Genomic DNA, 21864 nt, shown 5'->3' on the forward strand with positions numbered 1-21864 from the left:
ATACATGACAGATTAATTGAAGAAGAATTCAATAATAGCCTTTAATATATTTTTTCCTGGAACCCATCATCGTACAATTTTCATCAACGACTTCCTATTTCATCAACTCTTGAATTACCTTTTCGTTCATCCAAATCCGCGTTCATGATTCCGATTGTTTACCTTCCCTTTCTATCTGAATCTGATCCGACGCCGATTATTTTATAGTGTTTTCCAGATTATCAATCCCGGAAAGTATTTAGCTTCCAGGGTTCGATCTGTCAAGTGTTTACTTCGCGTATGTGCTGCGAAGATGTACAGCAATTTCAAGGAGCAAGCGATCGAGTTTGTAAGGCAGGCTGTACAGGAAGATAACGCTGGAAATTATGCAAAAGCTTTCCCTTTGTATATGAACGCTTTGGAATACTTCAAGACCCATCTCAAGTACGAGAAGAACCCTAAGATTAAGGAAGCAATCACCCAGAAATTTACCGAGTATCTTCGTCGAGCAGAGGAGATCAGGGCCGTGATTGATGATGGCGGGACTGGTCCTGCTGCTAGTGGCGATGCCACTGTGGCCACGAAACCCAAGACAAAGAAAAAGGATGGGGAAAGTGGGGATGGAGAGGATCCAGAGCAGGTCAAGCTGAGAGCTGGATTGAACTCTGCCATAGTCAGGGAGAAGCCGAATGTTAAGTGGAGTGATGTCGCTGGGCTTGAGAGTGCTAAACAGGCATTGCAGGAAGCAGTTATATTGCCTGTCAAGTTCCCGCAGTTCTTTGTTGGTTAGTTATTCACTTTCTTGATCATGACACAATCAAATTGGCTGATAAACCTGCAATTCATAATTTTTTGTTTCTTTAAACATTAGGAATGAATGATGTATTGGATGATGGTTAGCTATTTGAATTGAAGTGTTTTTATGAATAGAATCCCCTAACTAGGTTTGAAAGAAGAACCTCAATTTGAGTACATTCACGAATGTATATTTTAATGAAGTCCAAATGTTCATTGATGCCTTTGAGAAAGTAAGATAGTGTACTATTAATTTAAAAACCTTAGGTAACATTTTAGAAAGTATCTGGCAAATGCCTTGGCTTTTTTCTGTTATATTGCTGCCCGTTACAAAATCTCACTCTGATGACTTATTGAGATTACAAATACATAATTTTATTATAATTCAATCTTCTGACATCATGGTTCTTGATTCTTCTCTCCTTTAGGTAAGAGAAGGCCATGGAGGGCGTTTCTATTATATGGTCCACCTGGAACAGGAAAGTCTTATTTAGCCAAAGCTGTTGCAACTGAAGCAGATTCTACCTTTTTCAGGTGAGACTTCTTTGAAATGATCTGAACTGCTTTCTCTCTTTTATAAGATGTCCACTCTTTGTTCTTTTTCTTAGTCTATGTCAATGATTGGTATTTGTTTACTTGAATAAAGAACTTGGGTTTTCTTTGTGTTCCACCTGGTTCCCTGAATGTTGGTGTTACAGTTTCACCTTCCTTGCTCTGTGAGTACGTAGTTGCAGCTTAATGTATGCAACATTCATATACACTTTATTAATTGTCAAACCCATGTGAATGTAATGAGGTCAATTATGACTTGCAAATGGAAAGAAGTTAGTTCATTTCACAAACATGGTTCTTTTTGTAAATTTGGTATTGTTATGTGGGAACATAACCTTGGGATTGATTAACTTAAGTTTGGTAGGCAGGAAAAATTCGTTCAAAAAAAGGTAGCCAGGAAAATCCAGATGAAAACTAAAATGTGACGTCCACGTGACATCCAGCATAAAAGCCATTATTTTAGCTTTTTCAGGGACGAGCTTCATGAAAGTTCAGTTCAACTTCAAATGGTCATGCAGTTCCCATCACAATAGTTGTGGAATTTGTATTTTCAATACTGAGCCTATTGAAAACTGGTATTTTATCACAATCACTTTTACAATATGATCCATATTACAGTGTAATTTATGCTTCATTTGGCCTAAAAATGAATTTTCGGATCCTGATTATTTCTAAATCATTGTGATTTTTGCAAACATAACAAATGTTGTTTTTCCCTGATCATGATCAGAAGCATAAAATGTGATAACGAATAGGTATATAAAGATGAAATCATGAAAAATAAGTCAGTTGTCTTGGACACACGTGTGCTCATATATGTGTATGCGTGTATATATTGATGCCAAGGGACACAACTGTGTTTGCTGAAGTATCTCCTTCACGGTGTTAAATAGGTTGAGTGGAATCAGTTAGTTCAGCATACCATGATATTCTTTTCATAAGGAATTACTCATTCCATTTACTTTTTACAACATTTTGACTTGATAATTTTATGCACCAAGTAAAAGATCTCATCAGATCATAGATGGATAGTTGGATACACTTTCCCTGTTGATTCTGTATCCCAATAAAATGGCAAGTGCTGGTTGTTATTTTCTGCAGTGTCTCTTCTTCGGATCTAGTTTCAAAGTGGATGGGTGAGAGTGAAAAGCTTGTCTCAAACCTTTTCCAGATGGCTCGTGAAAGTGCACCTGCCATAATCTTCATTGACGAAATAGATTCCCTAGGTGGTCAGCGTGGAGAAGGGAATGAAAGCGAGGCCTCCAGACGTATCAAGACTGAGATTCTTGTGCAGATGCAGGTATTTATCATGTGAAGAGTTGCTAGTCAACAATCCAAACTTTCCTTCAATCTATTAGCTCTGTTCTTTCTATATATGATCCATCTTTCTTTGGCCAGCTCACTTTTGTTCTTACACCAGGAGGTGAATTAATATATCCCTACGTTTTTTCTTTTCACAAAGAGAAAAAAAGAAGAAGAATATAATTTGATTTCTTGAAGTGAATCTGAATGGTAAAGAGAGGAGTGATAATGGGTTATCTTAATTTTCTTAGTTGGGTGTCTGGAAGACAAGGATGGATTTGGTGACATCACCTTTTCTAGGAAGAATGATTACTTTGATTTGAGATTGTTTTATTTTATGCTTCAAAGATTCTTTTCAAGACCTTATGCCTGATCTCTTCTCTCCAAATATGTCCAATCAGGATGGAAAAATAATAACTTCCTTAGCATCGAGGTTCCACTTGACTGTTCAAAATCTATAAACAACTTACTTGCAAGATTCCCTTCTGGATCAGCAATTCCATTAGTTTCTTTCTCTCATTTTACCATGATAAGAGAATTATAAGGACAATGGCTTGTATAAAACTCTAATATTAGCTAGAGGATGTTGTTGACCATGTAAGAGTGATGGAAGATGATAGAATATTTGTAAATTCTCCTAGAAAAATAATATACATGTATTGAAGATACCACACACCTGTTCAAATAGTCATGTGAAAATTTGTTCAGGCCTCAACTTCCTTTGGATCTTTTGTTGTTTGGTAATTGATTGATTATATTTACTAGTATCAGTTTACAAAGGTTTACATTCCATTTTCATGGTGCAATTCAATGGTTTTGAAAAAGGAGCCTGGTAGATAGTCATTTAGCAAATCTGTCATCAACTCTATTTCTTTAGTAAGCTGGAGAAGAGATCCATTTCTTAACTTCTTGTTCCCATGCAATTGTTCAAGTATTTTGATACACTCTTTGGATAACTTAGGCCTCATTGGCAATTTTTTAACTTTGACTTAAGACTTTCCACCGTGAGGTCTTATGTTTGATTTTGTTGAAAGCACCTTTATTGACTTTACGGTGGGAAGCTATGCTAGCCTAATAGAGGGATTAGTTGAGATGCGCGCAAGCGGACTCAGACTCCCTCCCTCTGATAAAAAAAAAGAGAGTAATGTGTGACAAATCAATTTCATGGATATATAGTAGATGAGAGAATATAGAAGAATAAGGTTGAGAAACATAATAACTTTCTTGATCAATGATAATATTCTTGTTTATCATATAACATTGGACTATATAAATGATTAAAAATAGCAGTCATATTCTAATTTGACTTACTATCTAATTTACCATTAAAAAAAATTTAATTGTCCTATTGTAGTAGTACTTTTAATATTTCAGTCATATGGCTCTTCTATAAATCTGTATCATATTCTTTTAAGTTTGAACTTCACATAACAATATGATATAGAGGATTTATTGACAATAATCTTCTATCATTGAAAATTGTCCCTTTTTGCAAAAGTTTATAGTTAATTTATCTTTTTCTGATAAAACAAACAATGTGTATATCAAGTATTGAACACATGACCAGAGTTAAATGAACAACTAAACCATAAATTCCCCTTTGAATGTTACTTTGTCTTATACATGATAAAATTTTGTATTTCACCTACAAAAACACTTAAATCTTGTTAGTAAAAGCTACATGATATTCAGTACTTGAATATATCATATTTTTCCTTGTCCTAATTTGATATCTTTTCAGGGTGTGGGGCATAACGACGACAAAGTTCTAATACTTGCAGCCACTAATACTCCATATGCTTTAGACCAGGTAATGTGACTAATCCACACTAATATCTCGTCTACTAACTCAAGAATCAAGATTATTATTTTTTATTTGACTAACTGACCCAACCATTACAGGCCATCCGTCGGCGGTTTGACAAGCGTATATACATTCCGCTTCCAGATTTGAAGGCTCGACAACACATGTTCAAAGTACTTCACTTTCTTAATATGTTGTGAACCGTCAACATGGCCAGTTCATTATGCTTGAAGAATATATAGTTTAACATTCTACAATTAATTAACAGTGCAACTTTTTTTTTTGTAACTTGTGCAGGTGCATTTAGGTGATACTCCTAACAACCTGACTGAAGGTGATTTCGAGATTTTGGCCCGCAAGACTGAAGGATTTTCAGGTTCAGATATTGCTGTTTGTGTAAGTGCAATTTTCAATTAGGTTTTTTTTAACTTCTTTTTGTGCGAAAGGCTTAATGCTGTTTTACTAAAAATAAAATCTTAAAGTGTCTTTACAAGCAAGTTTTGTAACTGTTATCACACAAACAGGAACAATAAAGTAAAATAGAAATTTCTATCTAGAAAGCATAAATGTCTTTTTCCATGACATCGAAAACTATTATCATTACAGCCGAACGCTTATTTTGCAGATCAAAGATGTACTATTTGAACCAGTGCGTAAAACCCAGGATGCCATGTACTTTATACAGCTTCCTGATGGTGAGAACATGATGCCATGTGGCCCAAAGCAACCGGGTGCAGTCCAAACAACCATGCAAGAGCTTGCTGCGCAAGGACTTGGAACAAAGGTATGATTCCTATTGATGGTTCAGTAGTCAAATGCTTTAATTTTTATTTTTCTTACTGGATGGTGATTGGCTGCATTAGATAATTCCACCTCCAATTACGAGATCGGACTTCGATAAGGTTCTTGCTAGACAGAGGCCAACTGTGAGCAAATCCGACCTTGAAGTGCACGAGCGATTCACGAGAGAATTCGGGGAGGAAGGCTAGAGACAAATAAAACCTGGTGATTGGTGAAAAGAGTATGCAGTTATTTCATATTTGTATGTATTTACTACTACTCCCTATGTATATGATGATTTAATTGATCTCGGTGTATTTGTAAGTGTATGAAGAAATGTGAATTCGTACTTTTTAAACCAGTGTGGGCAATAAAACAAAGTTCATATTTCTGCAATAATAGAATATTGGGTTATAGATACCCCAATTTTCTCTTCTCTTGACATTGAATCTTGTAAGCAATATTTTGTTAATCATCCCAATTCCTCAGTTATATATTAGAGCTTAACAAATAAATTTTGGTTTATTTAAAAATGTTGATAGTGGTGATTTTATGATAAAATATATATATATTTTTTAAATAAAAAATATTTTAATATTTTAATTAATAATTAAGTAATATAATTTATAAAATAATAAATGGAATGATATGTTATTATGGTTGATCTTGGAGGTTAAATATTATTATATATTAACTTAATTTTCAAAATAATTTTAAAATAAATTATTATTATTTAATTTATTTTCTCATTAATCAAGTTACTCAATTTAATAATATTTATTAAAATACCCTTTATTAAAATATATATATTTATATATATATATAATAATACTTTAAAATATATAATTTTTTCAAATTCACTTTTCAAAAAACTTTTAACAAAATATTATTTAAATACATTATTTATATTTTATTATATTATATATAATAATATTTGAAATAAATAAAATATATGTTAATTTATTATATAATAATATTACTAAATACTATATTTGAAATATAATAACATTAAACTAAATAACTTATATTAGATTTTGTTTAGGTTATTTAAATTAAAAAACATATTAAGTGGTGGTGAGGTCAGGCCCAGTCCGGTCCAGTCGGCTCGAAAGGTGAAGCAAATTATGCATAGCCCATTTCCCATAGGCCCCAAATTTAATATATAAAATATATAATAATCAATAAATACTTCTTCTAAGCTTTCTATGTCTGCTTTCTAACTTTTCCTAATCTAATTTTCTTTATCATATTATCCAGTCTGATTGGATAGATCTTTGAATTTACAAAGATTGTAACAATCATTTTGAGGTTAATTCAAAGATTTTTGACAACCTCAATTTTTATTTATTTTACTAATCTTTTATTATTTTAAAATATATATCATTATATTTTCCTCATATTACAGGTAAGTCAAACAATATATCACAAATATTATAAAATCAGGCTTCAATATCACCCAAATATATCGTTTATAAAATTTATTATATTAATATTTTTCATATATATTAGGAAATTATAATTAATTAGTATATTTATTTTAAGAATGTGAGTCTTAAAATTTATACTTGCATTGTGCCTTTTAATTATCGGGATTGGAAGGTGAAGTAAAAGTGGTTTCTAGAAAAAATTAAAGATCTCAATTTTGATTTGGATTTCATTTAATAAATGAATAAGAAAGTAACAAATGAGTGATGTCATGTTAATTGAATGGCGGTGATGAAATAAAATAATGTATTATTATGATTTTTTTAAAAAAATAATTATATATAAACCACTTTGCTATCCCAATGGGAATCTCAGAGTCATGTCACATGGTGTATGTCACATGGTGTTGCCCATTGTATTTGATTTGATGGTATTTCTTGAAAGCACTGTCTGGTGTGGAGTACCTCTTGATATTGATATATGGTGCTTGATTGAATCTAAACCATACACTCTATTGGAATGAGATGTTTACATTAAGAATACCCTAAAAAATATCTTCATTTCTTATGTCTATCAATTCTCTCATTCTATTTCCCATTAAAATAGATACATCTTACAATGCTTCATATATATGTGTGTTACTTTTGACAAAATATTTTATAAATCTTTTTATACATTCCCACCTTGTTAGCATTCATATTTTGAAAATCTAGTTTTACCATTCCCACTTTGTTTGAAAATCTCTTTATACATCCCCACCTAATTGATTGTATTTTTTTAATGGTCATAAAAGTTTAAACCAACTATCTTGTAGTCATAACAAATAGCAACCCAACTAAATTAGCCTTCACCTGACCGACTTCTTAAATGAATTATAATTTAAAGCTAGTTTTTATTTTTCAAATTACCATCCTGGGGTTTTTAGCTCGCTTTGATTTTTTGAATTTTTTCAAGATTTTATTCCAAAATTTAATAATTTCAATTATCTAATAATTCATTTTATATATTAAATATCAAAATCACCCTTATTAACTCTAAAAAAGAAGAGAAAGAAAATTAAATTAAAAATATATTTTGATAATTTAATCCAAAAAACTATATTATTTTTAAATATTTATCAAACAAAGTTTTTTTTAAGGAGAAAACCCTGAAAATAACCAAAATAAAATAAAATATTTCTCAAACAAACCCTAAGTTAGCATCTTTTGTAAGCCAACCACATTTATATTTATATGTTCATGCTTACCATAATTAATGTTTCAGCCCACATATAGTACTTTTCATTTGATAGCCTCCAACCCTATTTAGATCTTAAGAATGATATGTTTATTTTTATGTTTTAAAAAGTATAATGATAAAAACATTGAGAAAAATCACCCAAGTCACTATCTATTTTAACCAGACCAAGTTCATATTTAGAGACTATTTTTCTCAAATAAAAATATAAGAGAATAGAGATTTATTGAAAGCCAATATTAGATCCCTATAATTACTATAAACTTAATATTTCAAATTATTATATAAAAAAAGGAAGAATGTATAGATCTTCACATGATTCATGATATGAATAATTTATGGTTTAAAATTTTAAAATAAAATATAAATAAACAAACAAAAGTTTGGTATTTTAGTACTTTGCCTACTTTTTATAAGGCGTGACAGAGGTTATTTAATTAATTTAGAGAAAAAAATGATGATAGGTGATAATTTCAAAGATATGATTTTTTTTTTAAATTTATTTTTTAATAAAAAAACTTAAAATGTTTAATATATATAAATAAAATAAAAAATAATAATTTAAAATAAATGATATTTTAGTATTTTGATTAATGAATGGATTGATTTGATGAATGAAAATAGGAGTAAATTGATGTTTGATTTTTTTAAGTTATTTGAATATCTCAAAACCGAATAGAACTATATTATCGGTACAAGTGGATGTAGTTATATTTTAGGTTTATAAAAATTATATTTTTATCATTGTATTATCGTCTTAAATCACTAAATTCACTAAATTCATAGATTAAAATATTCTTAGTTTATTTTTATTAAATTTTAAATATAAAAAATATTTTAATAATTTATTTTATAAAAATCTCAAATAATCTTTATACACAAGATTTTTTATTTATTTAAAAAATCATTAAAAAATTAAATAAAAAATCAAAATCAAATATCAAAGAAGCATGTGGTGTGTCATTTTCAAATAATGTAGTCTAGAGTGAAGTGTGAAATCTCAATCAATAGAACATGTTCATCACTGTAACCACATAAATGAATAATAATAATAATATTAATTTCTCGACCGAGCTTCAAGTCAGACCAACAAACAACAAGATGACATACATTGAGTTGTACAAAATTAAAATCACTTTATTTTAATTACTCCTAGTATATATCTTCTTACCTCAAAGACCCACTAAACTACAAAACTTCACTATAGAAAAAAACAACAACCCAACTATAAAATTGAAAGAAATCTGATTTTTTATTTATTTATTTAGAAACCTATCACGATTTACATTAAAAACTTTTGCTTCAACTTAATTACTAAGTGTTCTAAAAGAGAATAAATTCGTGACTTTTAATTTTTTAGACATCAACTCACACTTAAATTATCTTAGTGAGTTATAGTTAATATTCATTTTTACTTTTTAAGGGCCTTCTTGATATTATATTTTTTATAATTTTTTTTTTGAGTTTTTCAAAAATATTTTATTAGATAAAATATGAAATGAGTAATTATTTGAGATTGGTTTAAATTAAATTATAAAATAAAATAAAGATATTAGTATTTTAATTGATAAATTAAATAATTTGAAGATTATAATGATTTAATAGATAAATAAAATGTCAACCTCTGATCACCATTAAATATATGTGTAGCCTTTGCTGTATGGTTGTAGACATGGGCAAACACAAAAAGATATGGCTTACAATTTTTGGTCAAGTCTACTTTTTCCACGGGCCATTGATTTATTTAAATATGTTTAATTAAAATATGTAATTTATTTTTGTTGTATTGTTTTCAAACTATCTTTTGTAATTACTTTTATAAACATGCATGTAACACATAAAATTATGATCTTACAATAATTCAATTAACATCCATAATTAATTAATTTATTTTTAATTATTTATTGGTTTTATCCTAGTAATAATACTGTCAAAGAAAATTCATTATTCACACATTTTCCATCATAAATAAATCTTGACGTGTGACAATAAAGAGAAATTTATCAATATATAAAATCAAATATAATTTGATGATTTTTTAATTATAAGATTAACCATTAACTACAAATTTACTAGCTATATATCATCACCAATCTTAAGACAATTAGGCTAAATATAAATAACAATATTTTCCTAATTCTAAACAATAACCTTTTTAGACTTTCATCTTGATTTTTTCCCAACATTAAAGGAAGTATGCACTCATTGAATTTTAGTGGGGAACTAATCAATCTTTTGAAAAAAGATTCAAGCTAAATATAGTTTTTCACTCTTATTTGTCTTTAGTTACTAATTTTGTTTTAGATTATTTCAGTGTAAATACTCTTGATTTCTATCATATATATATATATATATATATATATATATATATATATATATATATTATCATTTGCTGATTTAATCTGTGGTTGATAATGATCTTCAATTTTTTGGATTTATTATATCTTCTAGAATCATCATGTATGCCATTCACACTTCCACATCATTAATTACATGCTAAATATAACAAATTTTTAATCAGATATTATATAAGTAAAGAAATAATATATATGTAAATGGACAAAAATATGAATACACACGATCTTACCAAAACCGGGTCAAATCAACACAGTTTTTTTTTAATATCAAATTAATAGTATGCGTAAATAAACTCTTGATGATAATGTTTAAATAATTAAGATATTAATCTTTGAAACCATACTATTTCCTTATTCTTGATGTTTCTTTATTCTAGTTTTCAGCTTTGAAACCAAAATATTTTCTTGGAGCTGCGATAATCTAGTTTATTCTCATACCTATTGGAACAATCCTCCCGTCATTCCATCAAATGGAATTAATAAAGTGAGGAAGTTATAAGCACTAAGGTGATTTGAGTATACGAGATTTGACTTCGTTAAACAAAGTCTCTTAATAAAATGGTGTAGCATATTGATAATTTTCGGAGCCTACTTCTTTATGGACTACTATGATCAGATGTAAGTATGAGAATGATTGGTCTTCTGACTGGTTCACCAGACCTATATATTAATCGGGCAGTGGAATGCGGTATTTGGAGTGACATCTCGGTAGTATGGAAAAAAATTCATGGACAATACAGACTTTCGGTTGGCGATGACTATTTAATCAGGTTTTGGAGTGACGTATGGTGTAGTGTCAGAAGTTTTTCCTCATCGCTACTAGCTCTTGTCTCGTTCGCTATATACAGAGATACTACCGTTAAAAGACATGCTTGACTTGAGTTCTAATGGTTTTGTTGTAAGAATTAAGTATATGAGAAAATTAAATGATGAAGAGTTAGCTTCACATGACAAAGTGTTAAACCTGATGAGACGCAAAAAGATGAATCATTTTTTGTGTGATATTTTGCGTTGACAAGATATTGGTAATTTTAAGGTTAGTCATTGCTATTATTTAATTGCGGATAATGCTCATTACGATCTCATATGAGAGAAGTTGTGAGACTCTAAGTTTTCATCAAAGATCTTATTCTTTGGATGGAGTGTAATACATGGAAGATTTTGATGGATTATAGATACATGAAAAACGAGTGAATTATGACGAGCCGTTATAAAATGTATCATAAAGAGGTGGAGTCATCGCCTCACTTGCTCTCGCTCTATAATGAAGAGGTTACGAGCTGAAATTTATTATGGAACATGACTTGTATTCATTGAGTTATGCCAAATATATTGTTAGCTGTTGGAAAATGTGGATAGAGATATTGAGTTTGGTTGGTCTGAATCGTTGAACTCATATCTCACTTATCTTATGTTGGACCATTTGGCTTGAAATGAACCGTAGAACGTTTAGTGATCGTTGTCGACCGGTTCATTTATATATAAGTCTATTATCATGACAATTAGTGAGATTTCATTCGATAAATCGGTTAAGGCGGTCGGGGAAGGACCTCTGTGCTCGTTAATTTTATTTTTGTTATTTCTTCTTTGACTATTGGTGAACCTTTTTATTTTGTGTTTTTTTTTTAAATATTTTTCCTTCAATTTTTTTGTAATGTTTTTGTCGTTGAGCTTAAACGATTCATATCATTTTGTATGAATATTTTTAAAATTTTAAGTTTTATTGTGTTTTATATTTTTTTAATGTAGTTAAGTTTGTTAATTTACAATTAAGTTCCTTTGATTCTAGATATTTATTTTTTACAATTCATCCCACTTTAATTGGTATTAATCTACGCAATTCACACCATTCACCCCATGACATATTTATGCGAAAAAGAATAATTTTGTGGTTCCGGTTTGACATGTCGTCTTATTCACACAACGTTGACAAGTTCATTAGATTTATTGGTTGATGTATGCTAACTGTCTTGATTACATTAGAGCCGGTGGTTTTGAACCCTTATCCACAAAAGTTTTGACACTTTGTAATCAAGTGTCATGTTTATTTTTCTTATATGCAACACAATTTGACTTTGTAACACACTTTGCATTTGTAATGAAGCATGTTATGTTTTTTTATATTATGTAATGTTCTGAAATGTTCGTTATCTGAAAAAACAGATTAAAATATCACTATAACGTCCCGAATGCAAGTACTATTACACGTAAAAAAAATATAAATACCTGGAACAACCCATTAAATGACCAATTGATTTTTTTTTGTTGTAAGTTAAATCTCAAACATGGATTTTATTATTAATATGTTATTTCTTAGTAAAACAAATATTAAAAATAGGGTTCTTTTATTTTTTTATTTTGGTGGGGGTCTATTGTCCAAAATGATATTGTTTTTACTTGCTTTTTTTTATTATTTCCAGTTTCTCATGTGTATAGCTTTTGTAAATTGTACATTTGAATCATTTGTCATATTACTAAATAGTTTATGATATTATAAATGATAATAATTAATGGAGTTACGTGAACGATCATCAGATCATAATAATCCAATTAATTTCCAAAGTGGGTGGGAGGGGACCAGTGTTTGTATTATACTAATCTACTCAACTGATCAGATCGATCAAATGGGCTGGCCATTATTTTATTTTTGGACTTTTTAGGGACAAGAAAATATATTCTCCTAATTTTGTCGTCTCTCCCTATAATATATATCTTTCCATTTCTTTAATTCTAAATTTAAATATTATACATATCTTAGCCAATTTCAACTTGTCTTAATTAATTAATGGTCCCATGCATTCATGTCATTAATTAATTAATTATTTAATTAAACTTAGAGCCCGCCCGTTCATACAAACTTTATCCAAAATCCTATCATATAGTACACATGTTATCTTTGTTATTTCTCAATTCAATTTGATATTTTCAATAATAATTCGACTTGAATCATCGGTATTATAATAACAAAGATGAGATGCTTACAAAAAATATGTTTACTGGAAGTGCAATTTTGTTTGGTAGAACATTTTATAAGGTTATGAGTGGCAAGAATTGTATGGTAAATTGGTTTCATATAATAATTTTATATTTAAATTAACAAAAGTAATCTAGTCTTTAATTCGTTAAATGTTTTAGTTTTTTTTTTGTAGGGCCCTAGGAAGTTTAGCTCGCCTCATCTTAAGGTTGACTTCGACCTCAACGGTTACCAAACTTCTTATGATTCAGATTAGACCACGACCTAGCTTCTGATAAATTAGTCCTAGTGTAATACCTGCCGAGCTAATCTCACGTACATTAATTATAATCGAAGACTAAATCTTGTAACATAAGAAGGGTAAGTAAATGATGAACTAGAAGATATGGGGTGAGTATTGAGATGTAAATGATGGTTGAACTTGTCAAATTTAATAATGAATCCAGATTAATTAAAAAATAATTAACATGCATTAATTGAAGTCTAAATACTATAACATCCTGTGTAAGAACAGTCATTATATGATGAACTAAAAGACAAAGAGATGTGAATGACTCATTTTGGATTCCCCGATTATTTTGATGGGATGACATTAAACCGTTTCAAAAAGAAAAAAAAGAAAAAGAAAGATGTGAATGATTGCTGGACTAATTGCCAAATTTAATAATGAATCCAGATTAATTAAGAAAAAAAACTCTATTTCTATAACTAATTATAACCTACTATTCACACACTATTAATATTATATAAGAAGGGATAAGAGAGGAAATTTCGAAGAGTGAATGGAAGGAGGAATGACGTGTCATTATATTAAGAGGATGAAAATTTTGTTATTTTTTTACCAATCAAATTACGTCAAATCATTCACTTCTCTATTCTCTTTCCCAAATTTCCTTCACCAATCATTTCTCGTATTATATATATATATATAAAATTAATGCGAATAAAAAATAAAATTAATTTCATTTAATCGCAAAATTGCAACTAATTGATAAAAAAATTCATCAAAATCGGTATAGTTTAAGTTAGACATGATTTGTTATAAGTTATCAATAAAAAATCACGAACACATGTAATAATAAAAAAATAGTAAAAATTCAAAAATAAATCATCTTATTAAAATTTTAATAAATGATCATTTATTACAAAATAATTGTTAGAAAAAATAAATAATACAAATAAAATAAATAAAAAGTTTATCCTAAATGTGACAACAACAATGAAACAAAATATACAAATTAATTATTCAATTTCTTAGTTAGTAAGTGGTCCAACAAGACCTTTTATTTTGATGAATGAGAATAAAGATTAAAGAGATTATACATGTTAAGCATATATTTATAAATATGATAATATACCAAAAATTAGCATGAACTGATTGAAAATAATTTACTATTAATCAACACCACCCAATAAAATCAAGATCCCCAAAATCCTTGATTCAACTGTCATAATATATTCAATATTTTTGATAATTTCAGTGAATCTTGATCTAACAATATACAAAATATATTACAAAATTCTTAGGTAAAATCTTCTTGCATAATGAACTTAGAATATGTAACTAAATTTCCAATTACATTTGTGTCACCCAACATATGTTTATTTATATATGTTCCAAAAGCAACCCTGTGCTAATTAATTATTAGTTAGCAATGTTAGTGCTACATTTCTCTTATTTTAGGGTCATCTTATAAAATCTTTGTAAATAAAAAAGAAAAAAAAGACATCAATATCTACTTAATCATGTAATTAAGCTTGTGACGTCACAAAATAAAAAGTGAAAATTTTCGAGTAAGTTTAAGTTTAATAGTATCATTTTCCACCTATTCTTAGGTCATTAATTACAAAATTAAATTTGTAACAGTTTTTTTTATTTCCTTTTTGTTCTTGTAATTTACTTATAGAATACTTTGTAGCATTTATTTCAATGGATTATTTTTCATCAACATTTTCATTTTTGCTTTGAAATAAAATTTGCACCTAATTTTTTTTATCAAGAGATTTAGTTAACATTTTGACAATTAATCTAAATTAATTAAATTTATTATTAATAATTTTTAATTTAAGAATAAAGTATATATAACTCCTTTGGTCGTAATGAATTCTATATCCATTTCAACTTGAGTAATTTTTTTCCACTTAAACTACCTTAATAATTTTATTAATGAAATTTATCTATAAAAAACGTTATTTCAAACAGATATGGGATCTTTATGTGTTTTTTTAGTTTTTTTAAGATTTTATTTCAAAATTCAACCATCTTTTTATCCATTATTTCAACGATATAATCACTCAATTTATCTATTTAAATATCAAAATTACTTTTTATTAACTCTAAAACAGAACGAGAGAAAATTAAAATATAAGGATATTTTGGTAATTTAACTAAAAAAACTATTTTTTTAAAAGTATTTATCAAACAAGATTTCTTTAGAAAAAAACTCTGAAAAAAAAACAAAAAACAAAAATCATTTCCTCAAACTAGCCCTTAAAGAAAAGAGTGCCCGTAATGTAGATTTTTGGATTATATACATGTGTGAACAAACTAAAAAAAAGGAGGAAAAAGGGAAAACATAAAAAGAAAGAAAGAACAAGTACAGATTAAAAAGAAGGAAAAAATGAAAAAGAAGAAAAAAGAGTTACCAAAAAATGGGATATCTATTCTAGAACGGAATTGTAATATATATTAATCAAGATAAAATGTTAATTTGTTTTCATTTAGATCAATTCAAATACCAAAAAATAAATCAAATTTGTTTTTTATGGAATTCAAACAAATTAGGATATAAGTAACATCAAAATAAACATAGAAATTTATAATTTTATTTTGATATTTATATAAGATTTTCTATCTTATCTTTACAAAAATGTGAATCAATCATCATGAAATGAAATGATTTTATCCTTTCAAAAAAACTAATTTTACACATTTTTTTCACCAAATTTTGCTTATTCTTCATATACAATAGCTTCATTTAAAAACACTTTTATTTTATTACTTAGGTTAATTTCAAATTTTGAAACTAAATTTGTTAGAAAAAATGAAAAAAAATAAATAAACAGGGACAATTTATATATTAAAAAAGAACAAATAATAATAAAGCGAAAAATAAAAAATGAAAATGCAAAATGCAAAAAAGCAAAAATAAAAATTAAATTTAAAAAAATTCAACTCATCAATAAAATCACTCCATTTATTTAACAGAATGTTAAAATAAATTTTAATTTAAAAAATATATATTTTTTATTATATATTAATTCCCTTTTAAGTTTGGTATCTAAAATATTCATCTAATAAACCACTTTATTGAATAAGTTTTGAGTGGGTGGACAAAAAATGATAAAAATTAACCAGCCCTATACTACTCAAGTAAATAAGAGTAACATAATATTTTATATATACGAAAATCGGACTCTAACCTCAACTAACCAAGTCGGGGATGATGCAGAATTTACGCGCCAACTAAAAATATTATGTGTCTCGAGTTAAATGGCCCATTGAAAATCGGAAAAGAATTATTTCTTGTCTAGATACAATGACTTGCTAAAGTTTGGAACAAATGGGCAATAATTTGGGCATATGATAATGTATTGATTTGTGGATCTTCATTCAGATAACATAAATTAACACATGCATTTTAGTGTACTAAACAAGTCTTGAAATAAATAATCTCATTGTAACAGCCTAACATGGGATAATTAAGCATTTTAAATAGGATAAGTAACCGACCAATCATAATAATATATACGAGTTCACCGAAAGTAGAAGACAATTTACTTATAATATTAAGTTGAGCAACAAATGAAGCAAACTCATTGAAGTTGGAGCTTAATTAATTGTTTGGAGAACTAATTAACTGATTCCCATAGATACATTAAACAAATTAAGATTAAAAAATTGGCATATTACATGATAATTGTTGATCTAAATTTAATAATGATTATTTTTACCCTCAAATCAATCTTCCCTATTGGGTAAGTAGTTAAAATGAATCGGTTAATTTGTTCATTCTAACATACCGTTTATAATTAAAATTTTCATTGGCAAACAGTATAATTAATCGGTTTAGTTAGTTTATTATTTTATATAAATATTTATTATGATAATCTTTGAAGTTTATAAAAATAGCTTTGAATTTTTAATTAGTAGATTATTTGAAAAAGAATGGGAAGTTGATATGAATATATGGATAAAAGGAGAAAAATTAAAAGATATGCAATGAACTTGTACTTTCGAATTTTGTTTTTATGTAATGATAAGATTGAAACAAATTGAAAAATATATTAACATATATGCTATGTTGATTGGACTTAATTTGTCTCTGCCGACGTGCATGATTCATGAATGGCACTAAGTTTTATATTCATACGCTGCATGACTATATTCACATGTTATTCACACTCACACTTGCATATATTCTCGATTTTTTTTTCTTTCTAATTTGGTTTGATTCCTTGTTTTTTATACTAAAAATAGATGAAACTAATTTGTTTGAGTTTATGATATATGATTAGTACGTTAAACTGATCAATTATTTTGTATAATTAGAGATGACAATTATAGTCTGTCTATTTTTTTATTCGAATTGCCCTTGGCGGGTTTTTCACGGTTTGACCATAGATGGTATTTGTGTCACTCGACTATGATCTGAACTAACATCGATAAACACAAATAAATATATACCATCATATTATTTATATTTTATAAAAATATTAAGTATTTTATTTTTATAAAAATATGAATTTTTAACCTATTACAATATATATCGATTTATATAATTTTGTTTAGTTCCGCGAGAATTTTTTAAAATCAAACCAAACGAAGATGGTACCAAAAAAAATCCAAGTAGTAAAACAAGAAAGAGATTATTATTTTTAATGTGTTTTCTTGAATATATAAATATATATATAAATAGAAAAATGGATAAATTTTTAAGATCAGAGTATAAAAATTAGTGCTACATTGTCTTGTTAATCTTTCTTGGTGAGCATCAAGAGATTCTTATAGAGTAATTAAGTATAAATTTGTAACTAAAAATACTTTAATTTTTGATAGGATGTAAGCATTTTGATGTATCAATGAAGAAAGATTGGAGCAATCTATGATTATTCTTTCCCTTAACAACAACTATTTTATCAAATTGGAATTAATTTTATAAGAAATAAACTTTAATCTAAATAGTATAATGAATTAACTGTGATTTATATGTTTAATTTAAAACAATTAATTGACCAAGAAAATTAAAACCATAATAGACTATGTTTAGGACACGTGAAGTAAACTGTTGGCTTAGTATTGATGGTATTTCAAAGTTCCAAGCTGTTATGCTCAAACTCATTTATTAACGCACATGTTTCTCGTGATTTATGTTCTTCATAGGAGAACGGCTATGTCATCACTCGCCACATGTAGGGTCATCCCACATGTTATCCTCCATACATACACACTCAAAGAGCTTGATATTCGGTTATTTTAAATTAAATTACTAAAATATATTTTTATATTTAACATTTTATGTAAATAAAGAAAAACTATTCTAACTATTTGATTTTTTTTAGTATAAACAAATAAAAATACAGATTACTTAACGCCGAATTCGGTTTGAGTTTTTAAAATAACTTAAATAATTTTTTTTTCAATTCATCACTTCTTAACAATCCCATTACTCATTTAATTAACCAGAATACTAAAATATAATATATTTTAAATTATTATTTTTTATTTTATTTATATATATCAATACTCTTTAAATCTTATTATAAAAAATAATAATTATTTTCTCAAAATCATCACCAAACATTATTTTTTTCTACTTCTAAATTTAAAAAAAAAAACTAAATCCAAACAAGGCTAAGATTCCATGGATTCATTTATGTTCTACTCACATTTTTTATTTATTTTCCCACCACTTTTTCATTTTATTCTCAAAGTATTTAACCTTTTGCTCTCTAAATTCAATAACCTTTTGCCCTCTAAATTCAAAAACTATATATTTAACTTGATTTCTCTCTTTATTTTGTTTTAATTAATTGTAAAGAGAAAAGTGGGTAGAAAAAGATGTGGGTTGTTTGAGAAAAAAAAAAAATTGAAATAAAGATAATGGATTGTTTGAAAAGGAGAAGGAAAATATGTATTTTTTTACAAAAAGATAACTAGAAAATGTGGTAAAACATTAATGTATAAAAAAAACTTTCGGTGGGGCTAACAAATTATAATAATAAATAAATAATTGAACATCCATTATAAAATCTCATCCTTTCTACTCTCAAGTCACCTTCCAAGCAGTTTCTCCTCTTCTTGAGAAGTCATGGATTTTTACACCTTTATCCATTTCTTTCTATCATGTTCTCTCTCCTTCTCACTCTTCTACCTACTTCTCTCTTCCCTCATAACCCGATTAACCAGCTTAGTCGCCCCGACCCGACAATGCGAATGTCAAATCTGTCAAGATTTTCTCTCAAGAAACTGGACTAAGAAATTCCACAATATATCCGATTGGTACTCCGACTTACTCCAAAAATCTCCGACCGGAACCATACACATCCACGTGGCCAACAACATCATCACGGCGAATCCAGAAAATGTTGAACACATGTTAAAAACAAGGTTCCATAATTACCCAAAAGGGAAACAATTCTCTGCCATTCTTGGTGATTTACTTGGTCAAGGAATCTTCAACGTGGATGGTCATTCATGGAAGTTTCAGCGAAAACTAGCTAGCCTCGAGCTCGGGAGTGTCTCAGTTAGATCCTATGCTTTCCGGGTTATCTCATCTGAGATCCAGACCCGATTCATTCCGTTGATAGAATCTTTTTCCGATCATGAACGAGTTGTTGACTTGCAAGACGTGTTTAGGAGATTCGCTTTTGATACCATTTGTCGATTTTCTTTCGGGCTTGACCCGGGATGTCTCCGCAGTTCATTACCCGAGTCGGAGTTCGCATCGGCTTTTGATAAGGCGTCGAGACTCTCCGCTGAACGGGCGATGACTGCTTCTCCGTTGGTGTGGAAGATGAAGCGGTTTTTCAATTTGGGTTCGGAGAAGGAATTGAGATCAGCGATTCGTTCCATTGATGTTCTTGCAGGGGAAGTGATTAAGCAAAAGAAGGAAATGGGTACGGGTCAAATCCAGAACGATCTTCTATCTAGATTCATGTCAACGATCAGCGACGATGATTACTTGCGTGACATAGTTGTTAGCTTCTTATTGGCGGGTCGTGACACAATTGCATCGGGTCTTACAAGTTTGTTCTGGTTATTGGCTCAAAACAGAGAAATTGTGTCAATGATCCGAGAAGAAGCCGAACGGGTCATGGGTCAATCGGATACGGGTCTCCCGACATTCGAGCAGTTACAGAAGATGAACTATCTTCAGGCTGCGGTGTACGAGAGTTTAAGGATTTTCCCACCTGTACAATTTGATTCAAAGTTTGCTTCACAACCCGATGTTCTTCCGGACGGGTCTTTTGTAAAGAGTGGGACTCGGGTCACTTACCACCCGTACGCGATGGGTCGGATGGAGAAAATATGGGGTTCGGATTGCCTTGAATTCAAGCCCGAACGGTGGTTATCTGATGGTATCTTCACGCCGGTAAATCCTTTCAAGTTCTCGGTTTTTCAGGCCGGGAATAGGGTTTGTTTGGGGAAGGAAATGGCGGTGGTGGAGATGAAGTTGGTGGCGGTTTCTTTCATAAGGCGGTTTGATATCGAGTTGGCGGCGCCGTCAGATCAGAGTATGCTAAGGTTCTCTCCTGGTTTGACAGCCACCGTAAGCGGCGGCCTCCCGGTGGTTATTCAACGGCGGCGTGATAGTGAGATTATTGAAAATGCCTTTGTATTAAGAAAGTAATAAGGGAGAAACTATATATGGTTAATTGAAGCAATAGTAGATTAGTAATTAACTGTGACAGTACATACACATCAAATAAAATTAGAGAAATTTGGTATTTCATAACTAATTTTATGTCAATTTTCAATTCCTAACTAGATAACACAATTCAACTTGTTTGATGCTTTGTTATTTGAAAAAAAAACAAAATAGAATATGAAATTACATCACTTTCAAAGAGAAAGTGATTTTTTTATAGGTTAAATTATTTAAAATTTTATAAGAAAATAAATTAACTAATATTTTAATTAAATAATAAGAATAATATTTAATATGATGATAAAAGTTTTGAAATGATTCAAATAAATCATATATGAAAATAACTAATATATAGTTTTGTCCAATTTTTTTTCCCTACAGTTCTAAATTGAAGTTAATTAGGTCTCAAATAAAATTTTAATAATATATATATAATGATGCTTAATTTTTAAAGTGTCCGGATTGCCGAGTCGAGAACTGTGGTTAATTTGGATATATGTGAGAGTAAATGGATACTTGGGTCGGATTGTAGGTTGACCCGTCCATAAACTTAAAACGGTTAAATATAAAATAAAAAATGCTATAGGTATGGTTCGAACTTGCAACCTAACAAAATAAATACAACCTTTTAACCAACTAGGCTAATAACACTTTATATTTTTAATTTAATTCAAATTTTGATAAACGCGTGAATTCAACTTTTTAACTAACTAATATATATATATATATAATGATGTTTAATTTTTAAAGTGTCCAGATTGCCGGGTCGAAATAGATACTTGAGTCGGA

General features: G+C 28.8%; 2 protein-coding genes across 2 annotated transcripts; both read left to right on the top strand.

The window, feature by feature from the left end:
- Nucleotides 1-48: 48 nt before the first annotated feature.
- On the top strand, nt 49-5647 carry LOC124929557 (protein SUPPRESSOR OF K(+) TRANSPORT GROWTH DEFECT 1-like). The gene is made up of 8 exons (XM_047469952.1): nt 49-764; nt 1203-1308; nt 2428-2626; nt 4370-4438; nt 4531-4605; nt 4730-4828; nt 5058-5216; nt 5296-5647. Exons 1-8 carry the CDS (start codon nt 293-295, stop codon nt 5419-5421), a joined length of 1305 nt encoding a protein of 434 aa, XP_047325908.1. The 5' UTR covers nt 49-292; the 3' UTR covers nt 5422-5647.
- A 13830-nt stretch (nt 5648-19477) lies between these two features.
- On the top strand, nt 19478-21166 carry LOC124931929 (cytochrome P450 94C1-like). The gene has a single exon (XM_047472512.1). The coding sequence runs from the start codon at nt 19516-19518 to the stop codon at nt 21055-21057; it is 1542 nt and encodes a 513-aa protein (XP_047328468.1). The 5' UTR covers nt 19478-19515; the 3' UTR covers nt 21058-21166.
- Nucleotides 21167-21864: the final 698 nt, after the last annotated feature.

This window comes from Impatiens glandulifera, chromosome 3, assembly GCF_907164915.1.
Source record: "Impatiens glandulifera chromosome 3, dImpGla2.1, whole genome shotgun sequence".
In the NCBI taxonomy this organism is placed as follows: domain Eukaryota; kingdom Viridiplantae; phylum Streptophyta; class Magnoliopsida; order Ericales; family Balsaminaceae; genus Impatiens; species Impatiens glandulifera.